We start from the raw sequence: 17,032 nt of genomic DNA on the forward strand, positions 1-17,032 counted from the left end.
TCTGATTGAGAATGTGTGCCATTATGAAGGCAAAAAAAAGGCAACAAAGGCCCTGTACAGTTACGCAGCTGACAGATGAATGGGGGGAAATTCCACTTGCTAAACTTAGCTAACTGGTGTCTTCAGCGCCCAAACGCTTAATAAGTGTTATTAAAAGAAAAGGTGATGTTACACAGTGGTAACAGTAGACTTTTCCATATTTTTTGGAGTGTGTTGCAGTCATCAGATTTCAAATGAGTGTATATTTTCAAAAATAAATTAAATTCACAAAGTAAAACATCAAATAATGTGTCAATAATGCATTTTCAATATAGTACAGGGTGAATTGAATTTTCAAATGACTCTTTTTGCTTGTTTTTTTTGCACTTTCCATACTGTTCCAACATTTTTGGAATTGGGGTTATATACTGTATACTGTTTTATCTGAGACCCAAATTCATTACTTGGTGGACAGAATATGTTCTCAACATTCAGTGTTTCCAAAAACATAAAATTACACAGTGCCAGTAGGATACAGTGCTGTGAAAAAGTATTTCTGATTTCTTCTGTTTTTGTGTATATCTCATACTAAATAGTTTTAGATCTTCAAACAAAATATAAAATAAAACAAAGGCAACCTGAGTAAACACACAATACATTTAAAAATAAAAAATTATTTAAGCAAAAAAAGTTATCCAACATCTATGACCAATATGAAAAACTAATTGCCCCCTTAAACTTTTGTTTGTGCCACTGTAAGTGGAACCAAATGCTTCAGATAACTAGAGATCAGTCTTTCACTTACTTCTAGGACTAGGACTAAAGTTACATTCACACATACAGCGACAAAGCGACTGGAGACATTAATTTTCAATGAGAGCTGGCAACTTCTGGTGAGATGAGCAGCAACATCCATTGGCAACTAGATATGGGCATGTCCAAGTTAAAAAAAAATTTAACTTTAGGCAAATTTGGAGCGACTTGGTGCAGGGACTACTAATGGGAGTGAAGACAGTAGAGTGCACGTGATCCGTGGTCACCTGTGCTCACTAGCCGAAGTGGCACCATTGTGGCAATAGCCAATTAGCTAAGCTTAGCTTAGCATCTGGGTGTAAAGCAAATATAAAAATAAAAAATAATAATAATAATGAATCGAGCAGCACCAAGCTGGACAGTTCACCCAGGAAACATGGAGACTGCAGCTGAAGAGCTGTGGTCCTGTTCCTGGTCACCATTGAATATATAGTGAATTACATCCTGATGGTGATGCTCACTTACTGAGATATGAGCTACACTGGGATTTTGCTCGATTGCAACAAAAAGTGAGTGTGTTTTAATTATTATTTTTTGCTTTAAACCTGCTAAGGCCATAAGCTAAGCTATGCTAAGCTTGTCCTTGTGCTTTTGCTGCAGACAGATGGGTGCGATGGCAAAGAGCACACACTGATTCTCCTTCATCTCATAGGATATGATGCATATATACACTGGTGAATTTTATATCGCTCTCACTCCAGAATGTTTAAGCAAGAAAACTTTGTTTTCAAAAGTGGACTGCTAGTTGCGCCACTCATGTTACTATGGCAAACAGTAGTAGGAATGCCTACGGGTGACTTCATAGTACAGCGACTGGCGACTTGCAGCAATAAAACTGTATATGTAAATGTACCTTTAATCCTATGCTTTGGATCATTGTCTTGCTGCATAATCTAGGTGCGCTTGAGTTTCAATTTACAGACTGAAGACCAGACATTCTCCTTTTCTGGTATTTTCTGGTAGCAAGCAGAATTCATGTTTCCCTCAATTATTTCAAGTAGCCCAGGCCCTGAAGCAGCAAAGCATCCCCACACCATCACACTGTCACCACCATGCTTGATCGTAGGTGTGATCTTCTTTTTGTGGAATTCTGTGTTTGGTTTACGCCAGATGTAACGGGAACCCTGTCTTCCAAACAGTTCCAATTTTGACTCGTCAAACCACAGAACATTCTCCCAAAAGGTTTGAGGATGATCAAGGTGTGTTTTGGCAAAATACAGACAAACCTTAATGTTCTTCTGATTTAGCAGTGGTTTTCACCTCACCACTTTTCCATGGATGCCATTTTTGCCCAGTGTCTTTCTGATAGTGCAGTCATGAACAGTGACCTTTATTGATGCCTGTAGGTCCTTTGATGTCCTTGGCTCTTTTGTGATTTGTTGGATGAGTAGTTGCTGTGCTCTTGGAGGAATTTTGGAAGGTCGGCCACTTCTGGGAAGGTTCACTACTGTGGATGGCTCTGCTTTGGAGTTTCAAACATTATAATAAATCTAGGAGTTTTATTTGATGCAAGTTTGTCTCTTGATCCACATGTTCCAGAATATTGATCCAGAATACTGTTAAAACATTTTTCTTTCATCTCAGAAATAGTGCAAGATTGCACCCTATGTTAACTTTCTCTGTGTCTGAAAAGTTGATCAGCACTTATCTTTTCTTGCAGTGATTATCACAATGTGCTCTGTGGTGGGGTTTCTAAGTCTACAATAAATAAACTACTGTATGTACAGAATTCAGCAGCTAGAATCCTTACTAGGTCCAGGACAAGTGAACACATCACTCCTATTATGGAATCCTTACACTGGCTTACATATGCTTACATACAGTACAAGGCTTTGCATGGTTTGGCTCCTCCCCAGTATTTGGCTGAAAAACTCATTACACCCCATTTCCACTCCTCCAATTCTGGTCTCTTAACTGTCCCTCAGACTCATTTACGTACTATGGGTGATAGGGAATTTTCTTGTTATGCTCCAAAACTGTGGAACTCACTCCAATCTGATCTTAGAGAAGCCCAGACTTTTAGCGTATTTAAATCTTATCTTAAAACTTATTTCTTTAGGATTGCTTTTAGTTGATGACTTTGTTTTGTTATTTAATTATTATTAGTCAACAAGCCCACAATTGGCAATGGCTCCTATTGTTTTTGTTAGTTTTCCTATTATTATTATTATTATTTTTTTTTTTATTATTATTATTCCACCATGGAAGTCTATGGCAGCCCATAGAACCACATGGTAAAAAGTTGTGAAATTTTGGTAAATGTTAAATGGTGCACTTATATAGCGCTTTTATCCAAAGCGCTTTACACCGTGTCTCATTCACCCATTCACACACACACTCACACATCAATGGTAGCAGAGCTGCCATGCAAGGTGCTAACTTGCCATCGGGAGCAACTTGGGGTTCAGTGTCTTGCCCAAGGACACTTCGGTATGTGGAGTCAGGAATCGAACCACCAACCCTACGATTAGTGGACAACCTGCTCTATCACCTGAACCACAGCTGCCCCCTGTGGGTGAATTTTGCACAGATAGAGGACAATTTGAAATGTTCCCACAGCCAGTTTGAAGTCTCTATCTCAAAAGCTCTAGCGCCACCAACAGGTCAAAATTTCCCTCATGTTTATGCTAGTAACAATAGCATACCATGTGTACCATGGTTTTAATCTCTGCCTGAATAGATTTTCTGCCATTTTGAATTTTCTGAAAAACCTACTTTTTCTAACTCCTCCTAGACCATTTGTCCGATTTTCACCAAAACTGAATCACACCATCTTCAGACCATGCAGACATAAAGTTATGGAATTCAAGTTGATTAGTACAACTGTTTTTGAATAACCCACAAACGAACTTGATGGCGAGCATGCCAAAATGGGCGTGAGGCTATATCTCTGTAATGCTTTAACATGTTTGTACCAAATTTATTATATGTCATAGGCATCATGACTTGAGTGTGCCTGTTCAGTTTCAGAACAGTGCCACCTAGTGTTCATGAGATATAAAAAACATTTTTGCTTACAACTTCTGAAACTTTATCATAAAATCATGATCTCTTTAGATTCTCTGGGGTATACCAAGTTGAACGATATGAAATATTCCTATGTCCGCCATTTTGGATGTTGGCCATTTTGAATTTAGTCATGAAATGCTGTATTTTATGAATGACTTGGCATGTCATTTACGAAAATCAGTCTGTATCATCGGCGCCATGCCCTGAATGTACTAAGTTTCAGGACGAATTATATTATAATGCTATTGTGTAAAAATGCAAATAGCAATTGATTCCTTTTGACTACTGTCCTGAGAATGGTCTTCATGGATTCCTTTGTTAATGCCGAGAACATTGATACCAATTATGCCATGATCGTGCAAACTTCCTGTTATATATAACATACTTTACAGTTATAAAATCCACCAGCAACAAACAGTAGCTAAAGACCACAACAGCATTCCTGCACCATTCATTGTTGATGAAAAAACACAGATCACCACTGTGAGTCTTATCAGACAGTGCTGCTATTCTGTTTTCGTGATGTGTGGTTATCCCAGCTAGCTGAATGGCTGCATCCGGAATGCTGTCTTTGAGCCACGTTTCTTTATGAACAAAAACACAGTAGTCCCCGAGTTCATACTGGGTAGTCAACTGTTGTCTGAGGAAGTCCAGGTTATTGTCAAGGAAACTAACATTGGAGAGGAGAATGGCTGGTTTAGCCAGGCAGCTAGAGTTAGTCTTTAGACTAGCCTGCATGCCCTCTTACGTACCACGCTTCTCCTTCCTCTTCATACCATTTCCGGTATCCTCCTTCGCGACTGGCAACATCAGGCCACGTTTCCGGATCCTGGTTTGCAGGACAGCCTGAGGTTTCTTAGCTCCACCGGCAGTCCGTTGTTTATTTCTCCTGAGATTTGGTTTCCAATGATCAGCAAAAGTTTAAAAAGGTAGCGATGGTAGACATGTTCACTATTAAAGTATCCTAATTAGTATGGAATAGTAGTATGGACTACACATAATATACACGCAGCACCTATTCTGGACCCAAAGTGGTCACTGCATGCTACCATGTTGCCATCTTGGCTCAATGTGGGGCACATCAAACGAATTTCGCCTATCCAGCCCTCACATGCTTCTTACTGGTTCTGAGGCAGTAACATATATTAGTTCAGACAATGTCCTGAAAGTCAGATACTGTACATCAATCATTAGGGAGGCACAGAGTCAGATGGCACACTCTCATTTCGACAAAAAAAAAACCCTCAGGTGGGTCTACCCATGGTTAGCCTCTTTAGGAGCCACTCAGTTGCTGGGATGACATAACGGTACAGCAGATTTGTGCCCAGGAGAGTGTCCTCTGCATCTAGAAGTGTTGTTCCAGATCTGGGAAAAGTTTGGAAGGGCCTTAGTGGATCTTCTTATTAATGCCAAATCAACTAATTGTCAAATATGGTTCTTTCTGGAGATACTGGACAGTCTGCTAGGTTAGGATGCAATGGCCCACAACCTGAGGACTAGACATGACCATCCCAGAATTTTTTTTTCCTGTTATCATTCATTCAGGTAAACTGCCTTATAATAACAACAATAATAATAATATGGGTAATGCGATTGTAAATTGCATTACCCAGTTTCAGATAAGCTTTAGCTGCTGGACAGATGCCCTCACATTTGCCTCCGGAATGCTTTGGTATAACAAAGAGTTCATGGTCATCTGAATAAGTTTAATGTGCCATGGACCTATGGTTGCAAAATACACCCAACCGATCACCAAAACACCACCATACTTGACATTGGGCATGAGGTGTTTGTGGTGATATGCCAAGTTTTTCACCAAACATGATACTGTGTAGTATACTGTAACGAACCATGTTTGTCTAATCTGTCCAAAGCACAGTGTTAAAGAAATGTTGAGGTTTCTTTTGATGTAACATTGTATACCTAAGCTGTACTTGAATGTTCTTTCTGGAGAGAGGAGGCTTTCTCCTGACTGCCCTTTCATTAAAGCCATGCATGTTAAGTTTTTTTTTTTCTTATAGAAAAGAATTAATCAAAATTTGATATCCTAATTGAAGCCTGCAGATCCCTAGCTGTAACTCTTGGCTTCTTTACAATTTCTCTGATAATCAAACCATCTGACCTTGATGGGAAATCTACTGTGATTTTGTTAAGTTCTTGTACGATACCAGTCATAACCAAAATTTGAACCCTGCTCTGGCTGATTTCCTCTCATCTGGGCCCAGGAAAAAGTTGCACCGACACTATTGTTCAGTGAAAGCGTCTTAGTTTAGTGATACAGTAAGCATAGTATATATACACACAGAAATATTGATAAAGAATGATGGATGTCAATTGAAGCAGGTCACAGATAAAATCAAAACATCTATTACATAGGTCCGAGTGATATAAGAACTAAAGATGTCTAGTCTACCAGATAATAATAGAAGAAGAACCGAGAGAGTGAGGGCGAAAAGCGGGGTGATTAGGAATGCTCAAAACAACACATTCCAAGAACAGAAAACAATTCTGTTCCAGTACATCGTGACACAGAATTGAGACCTACAGAATTGAGACACCAACTTTATCAGATGTCTACTCCTTTTGGTAACAGTCTTGAAAGTTCTCCATTTACACTCAATGAAAACATTAGGTAAAATAAGTTAATACTTTATTAATCCCCAGATGGAGAAATTAGGATGTCACAGCAGCAGCAAGACAGGTGAAGAAAAAAAAGATAGTACGGAGAACAATACAGGGATATATAAAGAATATATACAAGATGTATAAATATGTACAGATGTAAGTGCAAACTATATATATATATATATATATATATATATATATATATATATATATATATATATATATATATATATATACACACACACACATATACATACACACACACAACAATGTACAGTCCCACTATACATATAGCCCATGTACATATCACATATGTACAGTGTACACAATACTATATACATATTGCAGCTGTATGGTATAATCAGTGTAGACATAGAACAATAACTATGAAGCAGTGAAAATAGTACAATATGGTACCCATAGTACAACAATGTATCAGCATATATGTAGTGTAGTACAGTAAGGTCAAGGGAGGTGGTGGCTAGGTGTTGTACAGTCTGATGGCTGTCCACACAACGGAACATCTGAAGCATTCCGTCTTGCACCTGGGCGGGATGAGCCTTTGGCTGAAGGTGCTCTCCTTCTGCAACAGCTCATCATAAAGTGGATGAAAGGGGTTTCCTACAATGGATTATCCTGGGAATTAATTATTAGGAACATTAAACTAATACTGGGAGGGCTTCCTTTTGCTCTCAATACAACCTCAATATTTCATGGCATGGATTCCATAAGATGTTGAATACGTTCCTTTGAGATTCTGGTCCATATTGCATCATGCAATTACTGCATATTTTTCAGGTGCACGTTTATCCTGCAAATCTCCCATTCTACCACATCCCAAAGGTGTTCTGTTGGATTCAGATCTGGTGACTGGAAAAGCCACTGATCAACACTGAACTCGTTGTCATGTTCATGAAACCAGTTTGAGATGACCTTTTACTTTGTGACATGGTGCATTATGGTGCTGGAAGTAGCCATTAGAAGATAAATTGTAAATTGTGGCCATGAAGGGATGCACATGATTAGCAACAATATTCAAATAGGCTTTGACATTCAAGTAATGATTGATTGATATTAATGGGCCCAAAGTGTATCATTACACCAACTCTACCAGCCTGGACTGTTGACACATGACACGTTGGGTCCATGGATTCTACCATCTGTGTGCCTCAGCAGATATCGAGATTCATGTCTATTATGGTGGCACCCTCTCAATCTGCTATGTCACTGATTACTCACCCCAACAAACATTCAGGTGATCTCCCTTCATGCATAAGGTTCATGCTTCAATGCTCCTTGTATTTCTCCAGTCAAGATAGAGTGTCCGAGAAGACTAAAATTGCTAATTTCATCAACTTGCTCACAGAAAAAGCCCTTGCCTGGGCTACTGCCATCTGAATCCAAAGAGGAGAGTATGCCACCTCCTATGAGCACTTTTTTTTTGATCATTTGCATTGGAATTCCGCATCCTTGCCGCTGGCAGTGGCTGGAACGAGCCAGCACTAAAGGCAGCCTATTGTCAGGGATTGAACCCTGACATTCTAACAGAATTGGCTTGCCATGATGATCAATCATCTCTTGACTCCCTCATTGATCTCTCCATCTGACTTGATCACTTACTAAAAAAACAGAGGGGCAAATCCCAGATAACTTCCATGACAGAACTCTCAGAACCTGTGGAACGCCAAAGGCATCATGTGGATGTGGAACACCAAAGGTGTCAGATAATCAAGTTGTGCTTTTACTGTAGCAGTCCTCAACAATCAGTGTTTTCATTTCTAGTGACCCAAACCCAGCCCTTCTCTGAACTGGACAGAGCATTTAAACCAGTCTTCTTGCTCATGGTGGGTGTCCCCAACATTTACTACTCACCAAAATCTTGCCATACCTGTGCAGATAGGAGACTCAGAGTTTTTCTACTGTTTCAGCTGTGATTGACTCTGGAGCAGCTGGCAACTTCATTAACAGCTCTCTCATTATGAAACTGAAACTGCCTACCCAACCACACTGCAATCTCCTGCATATCCAAATGCTTGACTGAGGACCCATCAGAGGGAGTTCCATAACCCATTGTACTACACCCCTCCTTCTCAGAATCACCAACCATCCAATAGGAACAAATCTCTCTCTTTGTCACAGTCACAAGAACTTTCTTATCATGTTGGCTTTTCCCTGGATGCACACCCATAGATCTCCTGGTCCAAGAGAGAAATGGTCTATCTTGCATGCCCACATTGTTCCAGTGCATCATAAATGATGTCCTCCTGGATATGCATGGAAAGTTCCTAATCACATACAAGGATGACATCCTAATCTACTCCCCTTACATCATGTGGGTTATTACATGGCTCTTAGAGAACCAGCTGTTTGTAAAAGGGGAGAAATGTGAGTTCCATGTTCCATGTGAGTTCATCAATCAAGAGGGTGTCCTCATGGACCAGGATAAAGTCACCGCTGTCAGCAAGTGGCCAACCCCTACCACAGTAAAGGAGCTACAGAGGTTCCTGGGGTTTGCCAACTTCTACCGCCGATTCATTGGGGGGTTCAATTCCATCACTGTGCTCCTTGTTTCCCTACTCAGGAAAGGGCCCAAAAAGCTACAATGGAACCCCTCAGCGCACCAAGCATTTCAACGGCTCAAAGAAGCATTCACATGAGCCCCGACACCCAGACCCTTCCAGGCCATTCATTGTGGAAGTGGATGCTTCAGAGACCAGTATGGGGGTGATGTTGTCACAGAGTTTTGGAGAGAAACCTAAGCTTCACCCAGTGGCATTCGTCTCAAAGAAACTGTCTCTGGCTGAGCCTAACTACAGCATTGGCAACCGAGAGCTCCTGGCTGTAAAACTAGGTCTCGGAGGTGTGGCATCACTTGTTTTAGGGGGCCCAATATCTGTTTGTTCTCTATGAAGACAGCAAAAAAGTTCAACTCAGAACAAGCAAGATGGGCCCTGTTTTTGGCAAGGTTCACTCTCTCCTACCCCCCAGGATCCAAGAATACAAAAGCTGACTACCTCTCATGCTTGTACCCAGCCGCTCACAAAGAAAACAAGGCAGAGCATATCTTTGCCACCAGCCTGTTTTGTGGGGGCTCTAACCTGGGAGTTCAACAAGGAGATTGAGAACTCCCCATGACAGAGAATCCCCAGTCAGTGTCCTGCACCCCGGATATTCTGGACATCCGGATACTCACAAAACCAACCAAATTATACAGGGAAGTACTACTAGCCCCACATGCTCTCTGACATCCAAAGATACATGTACCATTTGTGCACAGTCCAAGGAACACAGAGATCTACCTACTGCTAAACTCCTTCCGCTCCAATGTTTCTTACCTGTTGATACCAAGTGTTTATCTTGCCATAGTGCATTTTGGTTATGATTCCTGTTCTGGTTATTTGGTTTATGTCTTTGTCTTTTGCCCTGGTTACTCTGATTGCACATCACCTGATTACTGCCTGTATCCTGATCTTGATCTCACCTTACATTTTGGATTTGTTTGCCTGTTATAATAAAACTCTGAACCTCCAACTCTCTCAGTCTCCACTACTTGACACACTGCTGGCACATGATTGGCTGATTAGATAATTGCATGAAGGAGTACTGTACAGGTGTTCCTAATAAAGTGTTTGGTTAGTGTACTGTGCCCTCCACTAATATTGGCACCCTTGGTAAATATAAGCAAAGAAGGCTGTGAATTTTTTTTTTAATCTTTTGATTTAAAAAAATCCCTAAGTACTCTGCTCTCATGGATATCAAACAATTGCAAACACAACAAAGGTTGTTGTTTTTTGTTTTGTTTTTTTAATAATATAGTTATGCAACTGTTATTGGCTCTCATATGAATTCATATGAGAAAAATATATTTGAAGTATATTCCCATTAATATTTAGAATTTGTGTTTGTACACCTAGGTTGACTAGGAACAGGAAATTGTTCAACCATGACTTCCTGTTTCACAGGGGTATAAATATGAGGTAACACATAGGCCAAATTCCCTTAGTCATATATATATATATATATATATATATATATATATATATATATATATGACATTTCTTAACATGTGTAAATATTTGTATTAACATAAAAAGACACTCATTAATTTCTATGAATATAGATGTACAGGCTGGCTTTGTCTAATGTCTGCCAGAGGATAGATATATAAGTAGACATTACATAATTCACATACTTAAAATAAACAAGGTTAGGAATTATCACAATATCATGATTACTACTGATGATGAGTATGTAACATGCTACACCAGCAAACTATCTGTTTATTGTGCTATAAACAAATTATTTGTTTATTGTGATTTCCATTAATAACATAACCAAACACTGTGAAGGTCCAACTTTCAACTTGGGCAAAATTAAAGAAAGGCTGACTACTTTGTGAGATGCAATGGTTGTGGTGTGTTGGGGCAGTAGTAGTGATAAACCAGGAAATGATCAACACCAGGAAATGTTTGATAGTGTTTACAGTGATGCTTGAAGGTTTGTAAACCCTTTAGAATTCTCTATATTTCTGCATAAATATGACCTAAAACATCATCAGATTTAGAGTCAAGTCCTAAAAGTAGACAAAGAGAACCCAGTTAAACACTGTTTCATATCTGTGAGTGGCAACATTATGTGAACCTCTAGAATTAGGAGTTAATTTGAAGGTGAAATTAGAGTCACGTGTTTTCAATCAATAGGATTGATTTTCAAACAATAGGTATGAGTGAGCACCCTGCTATATTTAAAGAACAGCGATCTATCAGAGTCTGATCTTCACAACACAAGTTTGTGGAAGTATGACAGGAACAAAGGAGTTGATGATGCTCATCAGACTGGAAAAGGTTACAAAACCATCTCTAAAGAGTTTGGACTCCACCAATCCACAGTCAGACAGATTGTGTACAAATTGAGGAAATACAAGACCATTTCGAAACATGGTGGTGGTTGTATCATGGTTTGGGCCTGTTTTGCTGTATCTGGGCCATGGTATATAAGAGTAAGTGTGTCATGCAGCAAGACAGATATATCACAGACATGTAATATTGGATCATTTTCCTCAATAAATAAATTACTAAGTATAATATTTTTGTCTCATTTGTTTAATTTATCTACTTTGAGGTCTTGTGTGAAAGTCTGATGATGTTTTAGGTCATATTTATACAGAAATATAGAAAGGTTCACAAACTTTCAAACACTACTACAATGTACAGTGCACTACAGTACAGATCTTCAAACGAAATACAACATAAAACAAAGATAAGTTGAGTAAACACACGATACAACTTGTATTTATTTAGTTTTTTATTGAAGAAAAAAAAGTTATCCAAACCCGATCACCCATGTGACAAAACTAACAGTCTCTTAAAAGTTAAAATCTGTTTGTGCAACCTTTAGCAGCTATAACTGCAACCAAATGCTTCTGTTAACTGGAGGTCAGTCTTTCACTTACTTCTAGATCTAGGATTTACTCCTATGCTTTGGATCATTGTCTTGTTGCATAATCCAGTTGCGCTTGAGTTTTAATTTATGGACTAAAGACCAGACATTCTCCTTTAGGATTTTCTGGTAGAGAGCAGAATTCATGTTTCCCTCAATTATTACAAGTTGCCTAGGCCCAGAAGCAGCACAGCATCCCCACACCATCACACTTCCACCACCATGCTAGACCATAGGTATGATGTTCTTTTTGTGGAATTCTATGTTTGGTTTATGCCAGATGTAATGGGACCCCTGTCTTTCTAACGGTTCACCAACTCATTATTCCACAGAACATTCTCCCAAAAGGTTTGAGGATCATCAAGGTGTGTTTTTGGCAAAATTCAAATGAGTCTTAATGTTCTTTTGGGTTAGCAGTGGTTTTGCCTCACCACTCTTCCATGGACGTCATATTTGCCTAATGTATTTCTGATAGTTGAGTCATGAACAGTGACAATATCCATTTTTAACAATGTTAAAAGTAGTTAAAAGTGCTACATAACTAAGAAAGAATTTAATTTAATACAAGTTCAGTGAAACCAGGTGAACCTATTGAATCTTATTTCAGTTATATACGAATGAAAGTTAAAAGCTACAATTTTAGTATTTTCCAAGAGGAACTTATTCAAGACAGACTTGTGTGTGGAATCGACAATGAACAATATCAAAGAAAGGTTCTGTTATGGGACCCCAAACTAGCCAAAGCTATAGCCACATGACAGATCTATGAGCTTATGGAGGGGAATACCAAAACTCTGTCTGTGCAACAGAAACCTGCCACAAACATCAATAGCATACATCATACATCTGTGCAAAGACACAAAAACAACATGCCAAAATTTTGACCTGAATTTGTAGTCTCAGCAACTATCACAAACTAGCAATTGTAGAGGTAGTCATCAATACAAAAGAGACCCGTGCTCTGCTTATGGCCAGCAATGCAACAACTTAAAAAGTGGAACCATTTCATTCAAATTCAAAGTAAACACAGGCATTGAAAGTTAGTCCATCACATTGAACCAGAACAAACCAATAACAGTGGTGCTGAATCATTCCTTATTGATGGTGTGATAGTACAGCAAAATATTGATGCAACTGAACTGAGTAAGAAAAATGAAATATACAGCACTGTTCACATACACTTACTGTCCACTTTAATAGGAACACCTGCTCATTTATGCAGTTGTGTGGAATTTATATATTTCTATAAAGCTGCTTCTAGATATGCTTCTATGTCCATTGTTAAAAGCTCTATACAAATAAAACTGAATTGTATTAAGTTGAATTATGCAGTCATTCAATCATGTGGTAGGAGCATAATGCATAAAATAATGCAGTTCATTATTATGATTTGTTCTTGAAAATTTTTAGTGTTGAAGGACCCATCCATGTGGTCCATGTTACATGGTGCTATGTGCACAGTTAGTATTCAGTCACTGAGAATGTGAGTGTGTGAGAAAGTATGTAGGTATAGAGATGCAAGTCTGTGTGTGTGTGTTGGTTTTCCTGAAGCCAGTCTCAATATAGGTTTATTTAATTAATTCCTTTGTTTAATAGCATATATCTGTTTTTAGGATAACGTCATATCTGAATGAACAATGTCAGATAACATACTGGAGGAGATCTTCATAAAGCGCTCTCAGCAGAAGAAGAAAACTTCGCCCTTAAACTTCAAAGAGAGATTGTTTGTACTCACACAGGAAAAGATTGCATACTACGACTATGACTTTGAAAAAGGGGTAAGAAATGTATTTTAATATTTTAAATGTTTACTAGAATAATTTATATTCGAGTGGAGAGATCTGTATATTTTTTTATGTAATGATCAAACCCCAGTGCAGTCTAATTACTTTATTGCGATTACTTTATTACTAACTTTAGTTAATCCTTCTGAATACAGAAAAAGAAAGGATTAAAGGGATTTGTTGACATTGAAAAGATTAAATGTGTCGAGATTGTGATACCAGAAGACAACGCTCCTCCTGAACGAATTTTCCCATTTCAGGTGAGGAGACACAGTGCCTTGGAATAAGTTTTGTGATTGTAATGATGTTTGTCAGTATAATGAATTCATTTCACAGATGCTTGATAATCCTGTGATTAATATTGTGTCAGATAGAGAACTACGTTGGTGAATTCCTTAGTTGGTGCTCCTTGAACTACAGTATAATATAGTTTCTTTAAAATGTACACAAAAAGCATGTGCCACCCTTTTTACCTGTTGAAAAGCCCCAATACTATATGCAATTCTGAAAGTTTCAGTAAAAATCCAGATATGTTCTGGGGGGAAACTGCAATATATCATTGTCTGTTAATGTGACTTGAGTAAGCATAAGTGTTATAATCATAGTCAAAGAACAGCTTACCGTCTAGTGATCAACTAAAATAAATAAGATTTTATTGTGTAATTGAATATTTTTGTGGTGCTTTGAAGATTTATGCTACATAATCAAGATTCTGAAGAGGGGCTGCTGTTTGTCAGCCTTGGTTAAAACATTAGCTAAATGGATACTTAAAAGATCTCATGACAAAATACATTGCTCAGACAAAATAACAAAGATACTATAATCTGTCTGAAAAACTTGCAAACATCCAATACAAAAAAAGATCCAAGCACAGGTCATTGCTTGAAATATGAATGGGACAGCATGTAACAGTAACTACAACTGTAAGCATGGCAGCTGTATAACCTAAGTCCTACCCTTCAAAGAAAAGGGACAATCACCTTCTTGGTAAAGGCATAATGAGAAAATAGCCAGGCCTGTCAGATTCTTACACTGATGCAGAGAGCACCACTGTCTCTGAAACTATCCTAACTGGTTTTCAACTAATGTGATGGACTTTCTTATAACAGACATGATGCTTTACTTTTCTCTCTAAATCAAAAGCAGCAGTCAAACTTTATAACTAGCCTGTCCACTTGATATGATGATATAATATAGAGAAAATACCGTTTATTGTGACCCTTCCTCACGACCAGGGGTGGTGAGAATCACCTGGTTTGTACACATGCTCATACATGCCAGAACCAAAAAAGTGACCATACAAAGTAGTATTTGGTAATAAATACTATTGTTATCCAGTCTCCTTCCAAAAGTATTGTAACGGCAAGGCCATTTCTATTGTTTTTGCTACCAAAAAAAAGACATTTGGGTTTGAGATCAAAAGATGAATGTGAGACGATAGATCAGAATTTCAGCTTTCATTTCCTGATATTTATATCTAGATGTTTTAAACAATTAAGAACATGGCACCTTTTGTTTGAACCCACTTGTTTTTTCCAGTGATAAAAAACATCCGAAAATGTGACTTATAGGTGTTTCTTGCCTCCCTGGTGTGCCCTGTTAAAATGAGTGTTTAAAAGAATGAATAGCTCTGAATGTCTAGTGTTGTTTTGAGACCTAGGTTTTGCCTGTGAAGACTGCATTTGTTGTTAAAAAGGGTAAACGTCCTTTAAAGTCCAGAGAGCTGTCTATGGGAGAAAAGCAAGCTATTTTGAAGCTGAGAAAAGAGCGGAAATTTATCAGAGCTATTGCACAAGCATTAGACATAGCCAATAAAACAATTTGAAATGTCTGGGAAAAGAAAGAAACCACTGGCGTACTAACAACTAGGCATGGAACAGCATGACAAGCATTGAGAGCTGTGAAGGAAAAACTCCAAAACAACAGATAATGACATCACAAACAACCTTCACAGGGCAGGGATGAAGGTATCACCATTTGAAGAAGACTTCAAGTGCAGAAATATACAGTCCATACCACAAGATACAAACCACTCATGAGCAGTAAGGAACAGAAGGCCAGATTGGAATTTGCAAATGTTCTGGAACCAAGATTAACCTCTACCAAAAGCGATGGAAAGGCCAAAGTTTGGAGCAAGAATGGATCTGTTCATGATCCAAAACATAGAAGCTCATCAGTCAAGTTTGAGATGTCTTTTGCTTTGTATCATGGTGCATTATCAAGCTGGAATTAGCCATTGGAAGATGGGTAAATTGTAGCCATGAAGAGTCAGCAACATGGTCAGCAACAATACTCAAATAGGATATGATATTCAGTGATGATTGATCGGCATTAACAGGCCCAACGGGTGCCAAGAAAACATTCCCCACACCATTACACCACCTCAACCAGCCTGGACACATTGCAGATTGGGTCCATATATCCATGCTGTCTGTGCCAAATTCTGACAGTACCATCTGTGTGCCTCAGCAGAAACTGAAATTCATCACACCAGGCTATGTTTGTCCAGTCTTCAACTGTCCATTTTTGGTGAGCCTGTGCGCCACTAAAGCCTCAGCTTTCTGTTCTCGGCTGACAGAAGTGGAACCCCACCTGGTCTTCTGCTCTTGTAGCCAATCTGCCTTATCTTGGGCATCTTGTGCATTCTGAGAGGTTCTTCTGCTCACCATAATTGTATGGAGTGGTTATCTGAGTTACTGTAGCCATTCTGTCAGCTCAAACCAGTCTGGCCATTCTCCGTTGACCCTACTCATCAACTAAGTGTTTCCGTCTACAATAAACTCTAGAGGCTGTTGTGTGTGAAATCCCAGCAGTTTAAAAATAGTCAAACCAGCCCTTCTGGCACCAACAATCATGCCACGGTTAAAATCATGGCAATCACACTTTTTCTCATTTTTGTTTTATGGGAACATTAACCAAAGCTGCTGGCCGGTATCGGCATGATTTTATGCATTGCACTACTGCGACATGATTTGCTGATTAGATAATTGCATTAATAAGTAGGTGTACAGGTGTTCCTAATAGTGTTAAATAATTAGCAGCCAGGTGTAACTAATGAAATGCACAAGATTAATTAATCATCAAGAAGTGTGACTATGTCTATACAAGCAAAACTTTTGCCAGTTTTGGAGCACTCAGGTGTGTGTCTACATCATGCCAAGAACAAAGGACCTCAGAGAAGCAATTGTCGCTGCTCATCAATCTGGGAAGGGTTATAAGGCCATCAACAAACAATTTGAAATTCAGCATTCTACACTGAGAAGGATTGTTTACAAATGGAGAGCCTTCAAGACCGTTCTCAATCTTCCCATGAGTGGGCATCCCAGTAAATTCAGTCCAAGGTCTGAAATGTCAAACTTTTTCAGTCAGACAACAATGAACTC

General features: G+C 38.7%; 1 protein-coding gene across 1 annotated transcript in view; it reads left to right on the forward strand.

The window, feature by feature from the left end:
- The window catches only part of btk (Bruton agammaglobulinemia tyrosine kinase), a 32,202-nt gene that overhangs the window by 2,083 nt on the left and 13,087 nt on the right, over positions 1-17,032 (forward strand). The window contains exons 2-3 of the mRNA XM_053630749.1: positions 13,479-13,643; positions 13,805-13,909. Coding sequence (XP_053486724.1) covers positions 13,503-13,643; positions 13,805-13,909 — 246 coding nt within the window. The 5' untranslated portion in view covers positions 13,479-13,502. The remainder of the gene's footprint in view (positions 1-13,478; positions 13,644-13,804; positions 13,910-17,032) is intronic.

This window comes from Ictalurus furcatus, chromosome 8, assembly GCF_023375685.1.
Source record: "Ictalurus furcatus strain D&B chromosome 8, Billie_1.0, whole genome shotgun sequence".
Taxonomy (NCBI): domain Eukaryota; kingdom Metazoa; phylum Chordata; class Actinopteri; order Siluriformes; family Ictaluridae; genus Ictalurus; species Ictalurus furcatus.